Genomic DNA, 18,696 nt, shown 5'->3' on the forward strand with positions numbered 1-18,696 from the left:
ACGCTCAACACACTCTTCACACATACCTTCTGCTTATCTCGCTTTCAGTTTATCACAGTAGGAAAAACTAATGAAATATGGTACAAAAAAAGAAAAGAGTGCTGCTTTCATCTGAACTTAGAGGACTGAATTAACATACATCTTTCATCATCATCATATGCAGTCAGCTCACAGTCTTCATTTAACTCTGCTGAACTACACATACAGTATGTATCCATAGGGAATCACTGTCAATATCACATATTGTCATACAGCACTCTCCTATAAAAAAACAAAAACAAAACAGTGTTGTCAACAGAGCAAATGATCTGATCTAGATTGCCATTTGAACAGCAGGAAAGGACATTTGACTACTGCTGTTAGTGGTCAGTGAAGAATATTCTACAATTATTTTTTTAGGGAACACATGTTCCTAAACTAGTTCCAGGCAGGTCTTGACCGCATTACAGTTCCATATGACTTCACCAAATGATCTCCAATACAAATGCACATACATACAATACAGACACATACAGGTGCTGGTCATATAATTAGAATATCATCAAAAAGTTGATTTATTTCACTAATTCCCTTCAAAAAGTGAAACTTGTATATTATATTCATTCATTACACACAGACTGATATATTTCAGATGTTTATTTCTTTTAATTTTGATGATTAGAGCTTACAGCTCATAAAAGTCAAAAATCAGTATCTCAAAATATTAGAATATTACTTAAGACCAATACAAAGAAAGGATTTTTAGAAATCTTGGCCAACTGAAAAGTATGAAAATGAAAATTATGAGCATGTACAGCACTCAATACTTAGTTGGGGCTCCTTTTGCCTGAATTACTGCAGCAATGCGGCGTGGCATGGAGTCGATCAGTCTGTGGCACTCCTCAGGTGTTATGAGAGCCCAGGTTGCTCTGATAGTGGCCTTCAGCTCATCAGCATTGTTGGGTCTGGTGTCTCTCATTTTCCTCTTGACAGGTCAGGCGAGTTTGCTGGCCAATCAAGCACAGTAACACTATGGTCATTGAACCAGCTTTTGGTACCTTTGGCAGTGTGGGCAGGTGCCAAGTCCTGCTGGAAAATGAAATCAGCATCTTCATAAAGCTTGTCAGCAGAAGGAAGCATGAAGTGCTCTAAAATTTCCTGGTAGATGGCTGCGTTGACTGTGGACATCAGAAAACACAGTGGACCAACACCAGCAGATGACATGGCAGCCCAAATCATCACTGACTGTGGAAACTTCACACTGGACTTCAAGCAACATGGATTCTGTGCCTCTCCACTCTTCCTTCAGACTCTGGGACCTTGATTTCCAAATGAAATGTAAAATTTACTTTCATCTGAAAAGAGGACTTTGGACCACTGAGCAACAGTCCAGTTCTTTTTCTCCACAGCCCAGTTAAGATGCTTCTGACGTTGTCTCTGGTTCAGAAGTGGCTTGGTAGCCCTTTTCCTGAAGACGTCTGAGCGTGGTGACTCTTGATGCACTGACTCCAGCTTCAGTTCTCTCCTTGTGAAGCTCTCCCAAGTGTTTGAATCGGCTTTGCTTGACTGTATTCTCAAGCTTGCGGTCATCCCTGTTGCTTGTGCACCTTTTCCTACCCAAATTCTTCCTTCCAGTCAACTTTGCATTTAATATGCTTTGATACAGCACTCTGTAAACAGCCACACCTTTCAGTAATGACCTTCTGTGACCAGGGGCGTAAATTTCATCTGACAGTAGGGGGGGACAATAAACGTAAAATTTCTCAAGAGCAATTTTTGAAGGGGACACAAATAATACAGCCAAAATTGTACTTGTAAGGATAGATATGTGTACACAGCATGCACATAGATCATGACCGTGTTTAAATATGAGTTCATGGTTCACCACACGGTCATATAGGGCCGAACGGTTTTGGTCAGGTATGGTTCCAGTTGTTTTTCCACGTGAGCCTGGTACGGCGCGGCACGATTACAAACCGTTCTCGGCCCAGTTAGACAACCGTGCTGAACCGTGCTGGTAGAGTGCGTGTGCATGACGTCGCCACTCAGGATCTGTCACTTGTCTGTTGCCTGGCTGCTAGTTTTTCCGTAGCTTGCTAAGCGCACTATTTCGAGCAATGTAAACACAAATTAGTAATAAAATCTGAAGAAATTTCTGATCATCCTCCATAAGGCGGTGGTTATTTACACCTTATATCATATGTAAACACTTGTGTTACCACGGCAACGACTGACGCATTCCACAGAGATCCGTTATCAGCCCCGCAGTGGAAAACGAAACCTTATCCATGCTGACTGGCCCGGATCGGCACGGAACGGAACGGTTAAGCAAAGAGAACCGTTCGGCCCGATAGTGGAAAAGCGGCTGTATACAGCACGGTTCAGCACGGTTGTCTAACCGGGCTGAGAACGGTTTGTAATCGTGCCGCGCTGTACCAGGCTCACGTGGAAAAACAACTTGAACCGTACCTGACCGTTCTTAAAACCGTTCGGCCCGATAGTGGAAAAGCGGCTTATAATTATTATTTTCGTCTGAAACCTAGTATGTCTCTTTCGCATTAATTCAACCGCATTAAACCCACTGATCTGCCACTTAACATCATATTGAACGAAACCCAACAGCTAGGTCTACAATATTAGCCTAATATCAGTTCACACACAGGCTTATCGCCATGTTAGTTGTAGTGGGTGACAAGCTACGGTATTAAAGGAACACTCCACTTTTTTTGGAAATAGGCTCATTCTCCAACTCCCCCAGAGTTAATAAGTTGAGTTTTACCGTTTTTGAATCCATTCAGCCGATCTCCGGGTCTGGCGATAGCACTTTTAGCATAGCTTAGCATAGATCATTGAATCCGATTAGACCAGTAGCATCGCGTTCAAAAATGACCAAAGAGTTTCGATAGTTTTCCTATTTAAAACTTGACTCTTCTGTAGTTATATCGTGTACTAAGACCGGCGGAAAATGAAAAGTTGCGATTTTCTAGGCCGATATGATTAGGAACTATACTCCCAGTCCGGCGTAATAATCAAGGAACTTTGACGCGGCAGCAGGCGCAGTGATATTACGCAGCGCCTGAAAGTAGTCCCCAGCTATATTATAACTAGGTACCTGGCTGGGGACTACTTTCAGGCGCTGCGTAATATCACTGCGCCTGCTGCCGCGTCAAAGTTCCTCAAACTTCAAAACATTTCTGAACTTAAAACGTTTTTTGCGTTTATTTTGTTTTACTAATCACACAATTATTTTAAGTATATGTCCATTGTGTTATTTGTAATACACAGAGTCACTTGTTATGATATAGGGGGGACGAGCCTCAGATAGGCGGGGTCCTGTCCCCCCCCCGGGATTTACGCCTATGTCTGTGACTTACCCTCTTTGTGGAGGGTGTCAATGTTCGTCTTCTGGATCATTGCCAAGTCAGCAGTCTTCCCCATTATTGTGGTTTCAAAGAACAAGAGATACCCAGAATTTATACTGTAGGGATGGTCATTTATTCAAACTCAAATGTAAATATTCTAATATTTTGAGATACTGATTTTTGACTTTCATGAGCTGTAAGCTCTAATCATCAAAATTAAAAGAAATAAACATTTGAAATATATCAGTCTATGTGTAATGAATGAATATAATATACAAGTTTCACTTTTTGAATGGAATTAGTGAAATAAATCAACTTTTTGATGATATTCTAATTATATGACCAGCACCTGTAGATGCGCACAGAAACTTGTTGTCAGCGCTGACCTTTGACTTTATCAATAAAACAGTTTCACAGCTATAAAAAAAGCTACAGGAAGGTTTGCAGTAGCAAGGTAATAATACTGCATTTCTTGAAGCAGTTATACTTACAGTTTTGCTATTAGTAGAAACGCTGCTGCCAAACGTAATAATTTAACAGCTCATGGTCAATTATTTCTCACATAATTCACAATGACAGTCAAAAAATTCTATTTTGAAGAGCGAGGATGTAAACACAATTCAAACAATAAAACTTTGGAATTTTTTAATTGAAACTTTGAATATTTGCAAATGTAATTTATTTACTAACACTACTATTTTTCAAAATTTATTTTAAATATTTTTTGTTAAATATATATTGTGTATTGGAGCACAGGCCACAAATTAACACGGGCTTAGTTGTAACACACTTGGTTTAAATATTTCCACACATGCTAACATAACCAAATTTATGGTATTTACTAGTTGTCATATCAACATATTATTATTTCAAGAAATGTAGAGTATTTCGGCTCATTTATGTGTCTCGTGTTCTGTGAGGGCTGTGTGTGGAGGGCGGGTAGAGTTATGTTCATCTCTGTTTTTCTGAATGTGTTTGTTCATATTTTCCCACATTATTTTGAACTATACTGTATGGCTGTGTTTTGATCAGGGTCGTCCCGAGCATGGTTGCAATGTGTTCATTGTTAAACTCCAAAATTAGATTATTTTTAATTCTTAAAAAGCCATCATTTTATTTGAAAAAGTTCACAATTTAACTGAATTGACAAAATATTTTAGTTTATCTTGTATATATATTTTTTTCATTAGATCAGATAACATTTTAAGTTGTCATATGGTCATGTTCCAACTTGCCCCTCAGATGCTACAATACCTATGGGGCATGTTGTGACATTTCAGAACCGGATCTCATGAAAGTGCGTATAAATAGTACGCCAAATAAAAACAAAAACTCGTGGTATTGATACGCAAAAATGGACTTTGGCATGTATATGCTATGCGATGGGTAGGATTAGGGTTGTGGGGCAGATGCGGATCATATGTACGCGAAAACTGCATATTATATGCATGCCAAACATGTCCATTTTTACGTATCAATACCACAAGTTTTCGTTTTTATTTGACATACTATTTATACGCATTTTCATTCCTTTCTTTTGGTGTTAAAAAAAAAAAAAAAAAACCTACACACTGTAATTATGAAACAAAGCAACATATTTCTGCAAGACAAGTGTGGAATTAATGTGGATAAAAAAAAAAAAGTATACTCTGAACCCCATGTGGATTTACACAAACTGAGAGGGTCAAACACACACCACTGTTCAAAAGTTTGGGGTTTAAACATGATTTTGAAATAATTTAATACTTCAGCGATAGATATTTAAATTGCTCTAAAATGCTATTTTAAATAAATGGTTTTCTTTTTTTTTTTCATTAAATAATCCCGAAAATAATGGTGCTAACAAAAACAACAACAACAAAAAAAGCATCAATTGTTTTCAACATTGATGTATAAAATGTTTTTTTGAGCACTAAATCAGCATATTAGAAGGATTACGTGACTGTAGTAATGGACATTTTACTATATATTAAAATAGAAAAGGTTATTTAAAATTGTAACACTATTTCACAATATCCCTGTTCTTAACTGCATTTTGTGTCAAATAATGCAGTATTGGTGAGCATAAATGAATTATTTCAAAAACTAATGGACTGTAGTGTGTGTGTAATCGGGCTGTGGGTGAAAAACACACTGGTTGGGAAACACTGTAATAGAGGGAGTAAAGCGGTTTGGAGTCTTACAATGCACAGGGATCAGCTGAATAGCAGGAGAGATGAACATCAAAATGATCAGCACGACAGCCTGTGAGGTTTACCACAATGACAGTCTGTTTTAAAAAGAAAAGTCATCATTTTGAGAGCAAAATCAATAGAGCATGCTTTTAAAAACCCATAGAGCATGCTTTTAAAAACCCAGAGTCTCAGCTGAGCAATCTCCTTTTTGAAAAATAATCAAAAGAAAAGGAGCAAGGAGCATTGCTGGACCCTGCTCATTGATCTTCATTCAGCCTCCCAACAGAGTCCAAGTGTGTTTGACTGATCCAATCTCTGAATCTCGAGTCGTTCCTTCCCTGCTGAGGAGTCAATACCTCAGGTTGAGAGACAATCTTAAAGTACCCACCACTTCCTCAGGCTCCCCAAGCGACAGGCTTATGCCGAGTTCACACTGAACGATTTTCAAACTCGTCGGATCGCTGTTGTTTTCACACTGCGTGACTATCTGGGGTAGCATTCAGTCGCTGCTGTGTTCACATTGCACGATGGATCGGCGAAAGGGGCTTTCACATTGCACGATTTCACAATAGGAAGAATCGCCGACAACTCTGTCTGATCCGCAAACTACGTTTCACAACAAAACACACGCGAGAAGTGATAAGGAAATAACGCGAGAACCTGCCCCCAGCCCGTTGTTCTCGGGCTAGACTGGAAGTATTAAAAAAATATAGCCCGCAAATTGTCTGTGCGCTGATTTCCAGTTACAAAAAGAAAAACAGATTATGCAGGAGGGAGATGCAAATGGAACAGGGATTGTGTTCTGGTAAATAATAATTTGCACTAACTGTTATGGTGATGTTGCGGCTGGTCAAGCGTTTGTGCTTGTTTCTGTATGATATAATTGTACATATTAAAATACTGATATGGTCTATAACTCCTCACGGAACTTCCCTCTGCCCTGTATCTTTGTCTCTCATTGGCTGAAGGTCATCGTGATGTAGTTTTCAGTCAGAAATCATTGCACACAGCGTGATTGTGAATCGCCGACGGCTCCAGATATTTAGCATGCCAAATATTTCACAGGCGTCGGCGATGTGTCGGCGATTCTCTCAGATCGCGTCTTTGGTAATTCACACTGCGCGATTGTCACTCGCGTGAACGAGCTCCGATTTGCCTCCGATGTTGGGCATTTGTCGGCGATTTATCAAAACTGTCGGCGAGTGAAAAATCGGGCTAAAATCGTGCAGTGTAAACTCGGCATTAGAGGCAGTGATGGGAATAACGGCGTTATAAATAAACGGCGTTACTAACGGCGTTATTTTTTTCAGTAACGAGTAATCAAATGAATTACTGTTTCCCCCGTTACAACGCCGTTACCGTTACTGACAATAAAATGTGGCGTTACTATATTATATTATTAGAATTTATTTTTTCAGTTCATCTGAATGGATGCGCAGTGTAGCTGTATTTGACGTACCATAAACTCTAGTGTGAAGCGCACGACTCGCCGTCGCTTTCTCTCACATACACGCACACAAAGAAAGATACAGAGAATCATAAAACACGGGACGTGATGGTAAACTGTCCATTGTGCCAATAGATGGTATGCACATGAGGTTTGCCTTGATGTTGAGAGTGGCGTGAGAGCTGTATCTCAGACGTGGGGAAGCTGTAAATTTCCGGACACATCATCAGTAGTGTACCTTTGAATCAGGGGGTGTTTCGGCCTTTCAACACTAGACACCCTCATCAAAGGTGGCCAGCTACAGGGTGATCAAACCTGAGCTTGTGTCCCATGCCCAATCATGAGAATTGCCTAGTTGTTTAAATGGCGCAGCCCACGGGACTATGCAAGGCAGGGGGCGTCCTCTTCCATGAGTCAAACCTAAAGTTGACCGCATACCTTGTTCACCCTCCTCCTGAAGGGTTATGACCTGGGTTCTCAAGTGGGATATGGGGTGGGGGGGATTAATGAGCGGGTCATGTTGATGATCTATGTGCCCAGCAAATGTCCTTCCGCTTAATCCATATCCACTGGCTGCTTCTTTCGGCTGCTTCAGAGACTGATCTAATTGTCTGTCGCAGAGCCTGTCCATGGATGCCAAGATCTTTCAGCAGTCTGATGGTGGAAGAAGCCACAAAACCTCTACATCCCACTTCAACCGGAAAGACTTTAGCTTTCCATCCTCGTTGTTGAGCATCTGCTGCCAGTTCTATGTAGCGCAATTTCTTGCGCTCATAGGCCTCTTCTGTTGAATTCTCCCATGGGACTGTGAGCTCTATGATGTAAACAGACTTCAATGTAGGAGACCAGAGTACCAAGTCTGGCCTAAGGGTGGTGGCTGCAATCTCTGGTGGAAAGATTAGTTGCTGGACAATATCGACTAGCATCTTCCAGTCCCGGGCCATGGCTAGTTGTCCAGCTTCTGGTTTAATAGGGGGATGGTTGGGCTTTTTCTGTCCCTCTCGGATGAAGGTTGGGGCCATGATGGAATTGGTTGCTCTCGGGAGCAAGGAGTTGGTGGTATTCCTCTTGCTCTCAAGAGCTGCTGCCAGACTCTTGAGGACCTGGTTGTGCCTCCAGGTATAGCGGCCTTGTGTGAGGCTGGTCTTACAACCGGTTAAGATATGTTTGAGAGTCGCTGGAGTTGGGCAGAGGGCACAGGTTGGGTCCTCGCCATACCACTGGTGGAGGTTTTTTGGAGATGGGAGCACATCATATGTGGCTCTGATGATGAAGCTGATGTTGCTTGCCTCCATTTCCCAGAGCTCCCTCCAGCTAAACTTTCTCCTCTCCAGACCTTCCCACCTCATCCATTGTCCCTGCTTGACAAGAGAGACAGCCTTTGCGCTTCTTGCCGCCTCCTCCTGACAGCGCACCTCCTCAACCACCATTTTCCTCCTCTCTGATGTTGATGCCTTACGCCAAGTTGGCTTACTTGCCGTGGGCCAAAGCCTCCTCTTCCCAACTGGACGTGCCCCACAATGTCACTGTGCCTCAAGGCTGGCGTAGCTTGCTGCACCGCGTCGAATGGTGTCCATTTCCGTCCAGTTGACAGGAGTGGAACAGCATTGCTGATGGTCTGGTCTCTGGAGTCCTTCAACGTCATCTGGAGTCTTACTTTAGAGCACTTGTACTCTTCGGTGAGGCTCGTGATAGGCAGTTCAAGGACCCCTTTGCCATAGAGACTGATGTCAGTCAGACAGCGTGGGACACCAAGCCATTTCTTCATGTATGAAGTCATGGTTCGCTCCATCTTCTCCACAGTTGTTATTGGGAGCTCGTAGATAGTAAGTGGCCACATTACCCGAGGAGAAGTCCAAATTGCAGGCACCAGAGCTTGAGCTTCCTGGCAGTAGGGTCCTGTTGATGTTTTCCAGACTGTTGGTGATGTCCTGCCTTACTTGCTGCACTTGGTCTTTGTCCCTCAGGCTTGCGTTGTACCATCTGCCCAGGCTTTTGACAGGTTGCTCCGACACCGTTGGTATTAGGTCATCACCAATACAGAACTTCACGTTTTTAAGCTGTCCCTTGACTATCGAGATGCTTCGTGACTTGTTCGGTTTGATTTTCATCCGGGCCCACTTAATGTTCTCCTGCAGTTTTCCAAGTAACCGCCTGGTGCATGCTGCAGTAGTAGTCAGAATGGTCATGTCATCCATATATGCTCGTATAGGTGGAAGGCGGATCCCGTTCTTAGTTCGCTCACCCCCCACCACCCATCTTGAGGCCCTGATGATGACCTCCATGGCCATTGTGAAGGCCAGGGGTGAAATTGTGCAGCCTGCCATGATGCCCACTTCTACGCACTGCCATGATGTTGTAAAGTCGGCTGTTGTGAAACACAATTGCAGGTCTTCGAAGTCGGCTTTTACTAGACTAGTGACAGATGATGGAACGTGGAAGAAGTTGAAGGATTCCCAAAGGAGGTTATGAGGAACTGATCCAAAGGCTTTGGCCAGGTCAAGGAAGATGACATGGATGTCTCTTTTGTCTTTCTTCGCCGCTTGGATCTGGTGCCAGATCATACTGGTATGCTCCAAGCAACCAGAGAACCCGGGAATGCCAGCCTTCTGTACGGCTGTATCAATGTACTTGTTCTTCTCCAGGTAGGTGGACAACCTCTGCGCTATCACTCTGAAAAAGATCTTTCCCTCAACGTTGAGAAGGCAGATTGGCCGGAATTGACTTATGTCTGTCGCATCCTTCTCCTTTGGAATCAGCACCCCTCCAGCCCTTCGCCACGCCTTCGGTATTATTCCCTTCTGCCACACTATCCTCATTAGGTTCCAAAGATAGCGTAGAACATCTGGTGCGTTCTTGTAGAGCTTATACGGTACTCCATTCGGCCCAGGGGCTGATGCTGATCTTGCACGCCGTACTGTACTCTCTACTTCCTTCCATTTTGGAGGGCCAGCCTCCAAGTTGCATTCAGGAGGTTGGATAGGTGGGATATCATGTGGGATAACTATCTGTTCATACTTTTTCGTGTCATGGTGGACCTTTTCCAGATGTTCTTCCAGTTGCTGCTTTGGAATTTTTAGGATTCCGCTTTTTTCATTAGCGAAGAGATCTTTGACGAACTTGAAGGGGTTTTTATAGAACCGTGTTCTTGTGTGCTCCTTCTTCTTACGAAGTTTCCTCAGATTTTCTGCTCGTCGCAAGGTTGCCAACCGACACTTAATGTCTCCCTGGAGTAGCATGAGACCCTCTCTCTCTGCACTAGAGGCCTTCTTCCACTGCTTTCTCAGCTGCCTTCTCTCTCTGACCAGCCTTCGATCTCTTGCTGCCTCCTGGATTTGGCTAGTGCTGGTGCTGGTGTTGCTTTGTTGCTTCTCCTTGTGTTTACTCCAAAGCGCTCTTCTCCGTAGTGGTAGATGATGTCGCCCATCCTTTCCAGCTTTTTCTCTGCTGTGCCCACTTGTTGCTCCAGGATTTTTGTCAGGTCGTTGTTGACTATTTCCCACTCTCTCTTTTCAACAGTTTTGGGCCACTTCACACTCAGTCTGTGCCCTTTGATCTTTTCCTCCTTAGGGGGTCTCTGTGGTTGGGTGGGTTCCTCCACCAACATTTATGTGCTTGTATTTTCAGTGACAGGGGTGCTGATGCTCTGCGAACTTTGGTTTTTATCCTGTCGCCGTGCTTCAATCGACTGATTTGACTGGTTGCTTCGCAAGAAGTACTGGTCAATGCGAGGCCATTGTCTCTGCTCTCTCAAGCACCCTCTCTTCCCTTGGTGGGTCCTCAACCCCCTGAATGATGTTATTTTCGCCCATCCACAGGTGCACACTTGAAGTGAGTGTCCTGCTGCTGCTGTGGTTGTCTCATGTACCGTGTTCTTGCTCGTAGTCATGTCCGTTCCTGGGTCTGTAACCATGCTGTCAGTCATCGAGCCATCTTGCGCCCCCGCTCTCGCAGGCTCTAGGGGTATGTTTCTTTGTTCACTTTCTGTAGCATTTGACGGGTGTCTCCAATAAGCTGAAACAGCGTCGGAGACTGCCGCCATGGGTAGCTAGCCCATGACAGCCCCAGTGGGGACTATTCCCTCCAGTCAGCTGTCTCTCCAAGCTGTCACACAGACTTTCCTATGTTGTCAGCTGTCCTTTCACAGCGGTCACTGGACAAGTCCAGATACTCAGAATCATAAAACACGGGACGTGATGGTAAACTGCCCATTGTGCCAATAGATGGTATGCACATGAGGTTTGCCTTGATGTTGAGAGTGGCGTGAGAGCTGTATCTCAGACGTGGGGAAGCTGTAAATTTCGGGACACATCATCAGTAGTGTAACTTTGAATCAGGGGGTGTTTCGGCAGCAAGAGAGTCTTTCATAACATGCAGAATTGACGCGCTACATGTAAACGATATTCTTTGTTGTATTTTCCTGTCAAAATAACGGAGTTCCTTTGGAATTCTTCAGCTTTTAAGAACTGCCGGTTTCTCTGGTAGTGGGCGGAACTAATGCGCAAACGACAATCTCATTGGCTGGCGCTCACCTATTATCGTCCCTGTTTTGATTTCAGCAAATCAATTCGAGCGAACGCAGACAACGTGATTAATATTCATAAACCCAGCAGCTCATTAATCCTTATGCGTTTAATAATTGATGACAAATATGCATTCATACTTGGTTATTCTAATTACTAAAGTGCTATCATCATATAATATTAAATTGTCATAATATTATATTATAATGCTTGACTGACTGATAATAAGTGTCAGTAGATAAATAGTGTAGATTAATGCACAATGTTTTATAATAATAATTTATTCTTTTTAGTGTCCATTTCATTAATTTAACATATTTACTATTGGGGGCATCCAAAGTTATTTGACATTTGAACATTTTTTAAAAAGTAACGCAATAGTTACTTTCCCTAGTAATTAGTTACTTTTATAATGATGTAACTCAGTTACTATTTGTGAGAAGTAACTATAACTAATTACTTTTTTGTAGTCACTCTGTGGGTGAACAATTCAAGGATTTGGTTATATTACACCAAGACTTCACCAGACTCTATGCAAGCAAGCACAATTGTGTGAAGGCCTTTAAAGGTTTAAGTGTGATGAAATCATACATCATTATACATCATTTTTTGAAAGACACATAGGAACTGTATTTCATTGCATAACTCAAAAATAAAAGTTAAGCCAGCAGTAGTGATCGATCGATGTCTAACTATCTATCTGTCTGTACATACATACATACATATATAACTACTTTTCCTATATTAAAGGCTTTCTATAACATTTAGAATATTTTTTTCATGGTTTCTGATCAAGTAAATTCAGTTTTTTTTAGTAAAATTTTTTACTCTGTAATAGTTTTTCTCTGGTAAATAGGCATATGATAAGCCAAATTCAGCTTTTTATTTAGTTCAGTTTTTAGTTGTTCTCTGTTAAATAGGCACATAAGTCAAAGCACTGTTTGCATGATGTACACAGGAATCTTTATTTATTTATTTAACCTAGTGCTCATGAAACAATGCATCCCATAAAAATCTGTCCCAGAAACAAGTGCCGCCGAGATCCAAGACCACTCTCCTTGAACATGTCATGTGTAAAGCAAGGCAAAGCAGCAGAGCTGATGATTTATTGTTAAGAGACACTGTGTTTACAGTACATGCAGAATTCCAGCATCTCAAGGCCTGGGACACTATGATGATTGTTTCTATATGAGATGCGGCTGAAAAATTCACACACCAGAAGCATATACAACCTCTGTCAATGAACAGAAAGAACTGTCTTTATGAAAGCTGTTTACACAAAGCAAGTGCATTCCAATGCTCTTCCACAGTGTGATACTGTCTCCATCTGCTGGTAGAATCATGGAGGCTGCATGTTCAGTGCAAACTTTAAACATACTGATGTACGAAAGCACACTTTCATGTTACAAATGTCAAAGTACTTCGTTAAAACCAAAGCACATACTGAGGTGGTATTCTGCAACAGATGTTCTGAATAATAAAACATTAAATACAGGGTGCATGTTAACAAACCATCAAGAAATGGTCTTTATAGCACATTTGACAATAAAATGTGTTATAAATAATGTGCTTAATAAAAATGCTGAGTGGGACTTGATTTTATTCACCAGGAACTGACTGGATTGTGAAAAATGGTTGTTACACACCTGAATGAGTCAGGCAGTTAAAGATGTGAAAAACAAAGAGGGAAGTCATTTCTAAGACGTTACTATATTTTGATAAAACATTATGAGGACTGATGAATCATGAATTGCGACAGAGGAACTTCAATATGGTGCATATAGTAAATTTTGTGCATGTTTGATGAAATGCCACTGAAGTGTAAAGAGCCTGGATACAAAGTAGTTCAATGAAGACATTTTCAAGAATACTCCACATCATAAAGCAGCTCTTTTATTCATGAAGTCCAGTGAATGTCAATAATTATCCTTACGAATAATTATAATAGCATATCCAATCTCATTTAATGTCTGATCCAAAGCCTTTTTCCATTGTCAGGCCAGTTTTATTGCTCCTAAGAAGGTGGAATCCCCATCCAGAGAGATATTTGCATGGGTACGAGGTATCAGAAGCTCCAGTCTGTCCCCAGAGTCCAACTTCACTATGCCTGCACATCACATGCTCAGTTACATTCTATTGTAATAATAGGTACATTATATATTTTATCCATATACGCATAGCACTTCTCTATGAGACATTTCCATTACTTGAATAGTACTACTATTCACAGCAGTACATTATATTTAAAATACACAGTTTGAAAGTAAAAATAATTATATGACATATTTGTCATATTTCAAATATATTTGTCATGCATTTACTGGTCTTATGCTATTTTTGGACTTCCTGACTGTGTGGTAACAAATGTAGCCTAGATTCTGTAACTGGGTGCTTGTCACAAAAGAACATGTCTGGGTCATATTTCAACCCAAAACCTCAAGAAAGCAATAAGAAAGTAAGAAATTATATTTTGCTTAAAGAAAATGGAGCTTATATTTGGACCACTAAGGTTCCTAAATTTGTGTTACCATAACATGAAAAAATTCTCATTACTGTGTGTGTGTATATATATATATATATATATGTATGAATGCATGTATTTTTTCATATCAAGGTAACAAAATGTATTTTATATAATTAAAATTATATATATATATATATATATATATATATATATATATATATATACACACATATATATATATATATATATATATATATATATATATATATATATATATATATATATATATATATATATATATATATATATATATATATATATATATATATATTCATTCAAGCTTTGGCAATTTTGTATTGTTTACAGTCATGCCAATAAAGCAATTTTGAATCTGAATTTATAATAATATAACATATATTATAAAATATATAAAATACTTTGTAAATAATGAGATTTGTAAATCTGTTTTTTTTGAAGAAAAACCTGGGAAGTAGAATGTCCAGATACATTACAGTAATGAGAATTTGCACATTGTAATTCTTTTGTAACACCAGTAAAGGAGACGCTCACCTCCGGTGTAGCAGGTGTTGAAGTGATTGACTCGATTCATGCTCTGTATACAACGGAACAGAACAACGTGCTGACTCTCGTCTCCTACGACGTTCTTCTTTATACGAATCACGATGTGGCCCATAGCGAACGTAGAGTCTGTGTAGTAAACCTGGGAAAAGGAGAGCTTGAAATAATGAGGAAAAAACACTGAGCACTGTGTTGGGATGTTTCAAAGAGGCCAAAAAACTCACGAATGTGTCATACAGAATGTATATACCTGACTATAGATAAAGAAGAATCCTTCCTCTTTGACTAAAATGGTACCCTGCTCTTCCTCCAGAGCTGAGCCACGCTTCAGTCCGACTTGCCATGGGATGGCTGTGCATATTTCCAAAGCAAACTCTGACAAAATAAATATTTATACAAGTAATTTTTGCTGTTGGGTCAGATAAAGATTTTAAATGTCTCTTACTTCCATAATAGTCTAAACATTATGATAGAATCTGGCATGTACCGCTCAAACTGTTAAGATCCGACACGATATCATGGCAGTTCATAACTATTTTATGCTTTAGCGATTTATACGTTTTTGTACGATCTGCTTACACCCTAGTGACAGTTATGTTTAGAGGTTGGGTTAGGAGTAGGCCATTTTATTTTATTTTACATTTTCATACATTCCACATTGTACGATTTCATACTAAATTGCCACCTCGTAAATTAATTAATTTTTCCTGTGAGATTGGGCTGTAAGATCAGACCAAAATAAACAGGGACTTTGTTCAATTAAATGCTCTGCCTCATTTTAACACTAGGATTACTCAGATGGATATGCAGAGTAGTAGGTGCTACATCTCTGCAGCTTTCCTCTTATCACCTCACGTTTCTGGACAGACATCACTGACATGTTATGGATGACGAAGTTCAGAACACGTAATTGAAGGCCAGTTATAACAAATGCTCTTTTTGGACTGGAAATAAAGTTTTGAGTTCTGAAAGTTACAGTGTGTTTTCATAGTACAATGAACTCTTTCATGGCTCTAGCAAAAAGCAAGGTCAAAATTGATAAAATGGATCACTTGAATGTAATCTAACTTAAGTCTATGCCAAATTTCATGTTATAAAAATAAATTTACAATACTACAATTTTACAAACTCCTTCAGTACCTTTCTGGAAGGTTTTTCTCCTGTTGTCTGCCATCATTTGTAAACAGGGCTGGGATTCTGTGGAAAAATGTTTTCATAGGGAAAGAATTGACTGAATGCAAATGTATTATTGTTAAACATTTCTTATAGTATTGTCTGTAAGGGAAGAATGATTACGGCGGTGCGACTTTAATAATAATATAATAAAGGTTTTGCATTCAGTGACTCATAAAGCAACAGGATATGTAAATGCCTAACGGTGCACTTTTGCACCATGTGCATGTTTTGTTTTTTTATTATTTATTTAGTGGTTTTAATCTTACACCATCTGTGCTCCGCACCATTCCTGTCAGTATACACAAAAAAAAAACCACAACTCTTTTCAGTTAACACTCAAAAAAGAAAAGCAGAGACGAGCATAACGGAATAAGCAGAAGTGTGCACTTGCCTGCTTTGTTTGACGTATGACCCAGGCTCCTTTTTGACAGGACAGTATGGTCTGTTACGGTATCACCCATCTCAGTCTGCTGCAGATACTGTACACAGACAAACAGAAATCCTGCTGAATATAAACAGCTCAGACATTTTCTACAAGATTAAGTTTCAAGATGGACTGTTGTTGGCACAGTACTCAAAGATGGTCATTGTGTGTGGTAGATTATAATGAGCAATTTGTCCAGCATGAAAGTGCTCAAAATATATCTGCATTTAGGTTGGTCATTAGCTAAACCAGTTTAGCTATTTTATTTTTTTCCCACAATTAGTTTGAAACAAGTAGATGGGACTGGAGCTAGCTGTTGGACTTTTTACTCTAGTGAATTTTTATTATGTCAGGAATATTTCTGAAAAGACCATTTCTGTATAGGGACTTACCTTAAAGTCTTTTGACCACAAAAATACTGACTAATGTCAAAATGGAAACCTGCTATTAAACAGCCTATTATAGGCTGTTTAACAACTTTTCAGCAAAACTGAAATAGTAACTGTAACTGAAATACAAGCATGAAGCACCAAATAATTCATTAAATAGCAAAAATTTGAACTTAACTGAGCTGGATAATGACACTATTACCTTCTGTGGAGCTGCTAATAGTAGAATTGAACTTGTTTCATACTTGATGTTCAGAGTTGAGTAGATTACTCACAAATTGTAATCCATTACTGATTACACATTATGAAACATGATGAAAATTGTAGTTGGTAACGTAATCTAGGTTACTCATTGTAGGTAATTTATTCTGACTACTTTTTAGATTACTTTAAAAAAAAAATCTGTTTTAAACTTACCATTGAAAATACCATACTGATATAAAAAAGAAAAGAGAAAGAAAATATATTACACTTTTTTCAACATGAAATGTGTTAAACGTTATATTAAACCAGGGTTTCCCAAATTGGGCTTAAAATAAGAACTGCAGTGGGTTTGCTAGTTGATTAAAAAAATAAAAAGCTAATCATTAATTAAACACTAAAAATATACATATTTAATTTGTTTACCTGCATGCCAATGTGACCATTAAGCAACATCAAACTGTAAACATGTAAATGTGTTGTAAAATTACTGAAACATTAACTTCCTCAGAGATATTTCAAGAAATTTAATTCCAAAGTAGTTTTGGCAGACAAAACATTTGGGAATCCATTTAAAGAAGAATTAGGGAGAATCAATAAATTATGAAAGATTTACTGCCACTGTGTGAATCATATGTAATCATGTAATCCATAAAAAGTAACTGTAATCTGCATTAATGAGCATTATACAATGTAATACTAATTACAAGTATTTGATTTTTGGAAATATCAGCTCTGCTGATGATGCATTTTACAACATTGACCCTGTTATTGAACTGAATCAACACCAAACTGACTTGAATTGAACATCGACATTATTAATTTCGTAACTGGGAAACTGCAACATTAACACTGTTAATTTCCTGTTTACAGGCCGTGTGTTTTTCAACAACCAACTGAAATTGGCATTTCAGTAAACTGAGATATGACCCTTCAGTCAAATTAACTGCTATTTATGCAATTTCTTCAAATGAAAAACAACAGCAGCAACATTTTAGAAGGACATTTGGTAGTGTATTGTGGTCCAAACCTCAATTCTCTCTTTGGTCTCTTCTTCTTCCTGCTCATGAGTTTGTTTTTCTGCCCCGCTCACAGGTTCTTCTAGTGTCCCACTTTGCTCCTCTCTCTTGCGGACCACCTCAGCTCTCAAACCCTCCACCTCTGCCTGCAGGGCCAGGACATGGTACAGGGAGATCACAGACAGGGAAGAGGAGGTGATGGCAGCAATGACCAGCACTAGAAACAGCCAGGGCAACCTTCTCCTTTCACCCCGACCTGGACCAAGATCTTCAGCAGGCATGGTGGAAACAAACTTTTAGAAAATATGGTTATTAGTGAATAAATGTAGCCTGAATGGCATATAGACAGGTTCTGAAGAAGCACTATTTCTTTAAAGATCTCAACCCACCTCAAAACATCATCCTTACAGTGAAAGGTTTCTACTCAGAAAGAAGCTTGTCTGGAGTTTTTTGTTATGCCTGCTGAATCCAATTCACCTTCATATGGCATGAATATTCCTCTGAAGCTCTTAGCATACATTTCTTGCAGAAAAATCCCAGATCAGACTCCTACACATAACTACCCTTCCTCTTCAAGCTAATTGTTGATGTGGAATAGGGGAAAACTCCTGGGATCTACAATTGAAGTCAAATTTAGTTCAAAAGCAACTGTACTTACCAAAAATGTTCTGTCTGCTACAGTTCTCCAGCTAACAGTCTGGTTTTTGTGTCCCTTTCCTGCCGAGCTGTCCACACCCACCATATTTAACACTGCATTGCAACCGAAAGTTGCTTTGTCACCACTTGCTTTGTGGCTGTTCCGACAAACTGCGTCAAATGTGCAAAGATAAATAGCAGATAAATGAAAATGTCAGACTTAGACTTGTTAACCATAAATTAATAGCACATAGGAAAGTATATAAATGACAGTGACAAGCAAAAGGAAAGCTATTCTTAGCATAAAGTAGAACATGAAAAAA

General features: G+C 39.7%; 1 protein-coding gene across 2 annotated transcripts; it reads right to left on the minus strand.

The window, feature by feature from the left end:
* Positions 1 to 12,559: 12,559 nt before the first annotated feature.
* On the minus strand, positions 12,560 to 18,624 carry tnfsf13b (TNF superfamily member 13b). Of its 2 annotated transcripts, none has more exons than XM_058787524.1 (7): positions 18,396 to 18,624; positions 17,749 to 18,030; positions 16,096 to 16,183; positions 15,669 to 15,725; positions 14,779 to 14,903; positions 14,520 to 14,685; positions 12,560 to 13,592 (listed from the first exon to the last, which is right to left on the minus strand). In XM_058787524.1, the coding sequence occupies exons 1-7, from the start codon at positions 18,477 to 18,479 to the stop codon at positions 13,480 to 13,482; spliced, it is 915 nt and encodes a 304-aa protein (XP_058643507.1). In that variant the 5' UTR covers positions 18,480 to 18,624; the 3' UTR covers positions 12,560 to 13,479. The 2 variants fall into 2 exon arrangements, with proteins under 2 accessions (XP_058643507.1, XP_058643508.1); XM_058787525.1 differs by having other exon boundaries at positions 14,520 to 14,670; positions 18,396 to 18,599.
* Positions 18,625 to 18,696: the final 72 nt, after the last annotated feature.

The sequence above is a fragment of the Onychostoma macrolepis genome, chromosome 09, assembly GCF_012432095.1.
Source record: "Onychostoma macrolepis isolate SWU-2019 chromosome 09, ASM1243209v1, whole genome shotgun sequence".
Taxonomy (NCBI): Eukaryota; Metazoa; Chordata; class Actinopteri; order Cypriniformes; family Cyprinidae; genus Onychostoma; species Onychostoma macrolepis.

What these genes read in the sequence shown, in the direction of transcription:
- tnfsf13b (XM_058787524.1), bottom strand. Translation starts at nt 18,479, where the DNA reads ATGGTGGGTGTGGACAGCTCGGCAGGAAAGGGACACAAAAACCAGACT. An exon ending in AGACCAAAGAGAGAATTGAG is followed by an intron (nt 16,184 to 17,748) that starts GTTTGGACCACA and finishes GTCTGTGTACAG; the next exon opens with TATCTGCAGCAGACTGAGAT. An exon ending in TCATACGTCAAACAAAGCAG is followed by an intron (nt 15,726 to 16,095) that starts GCAAGTGCACAC and finishes ATTTTTCCACAG; the next exon opens with AATCCCAGCCCTGTTTACAA.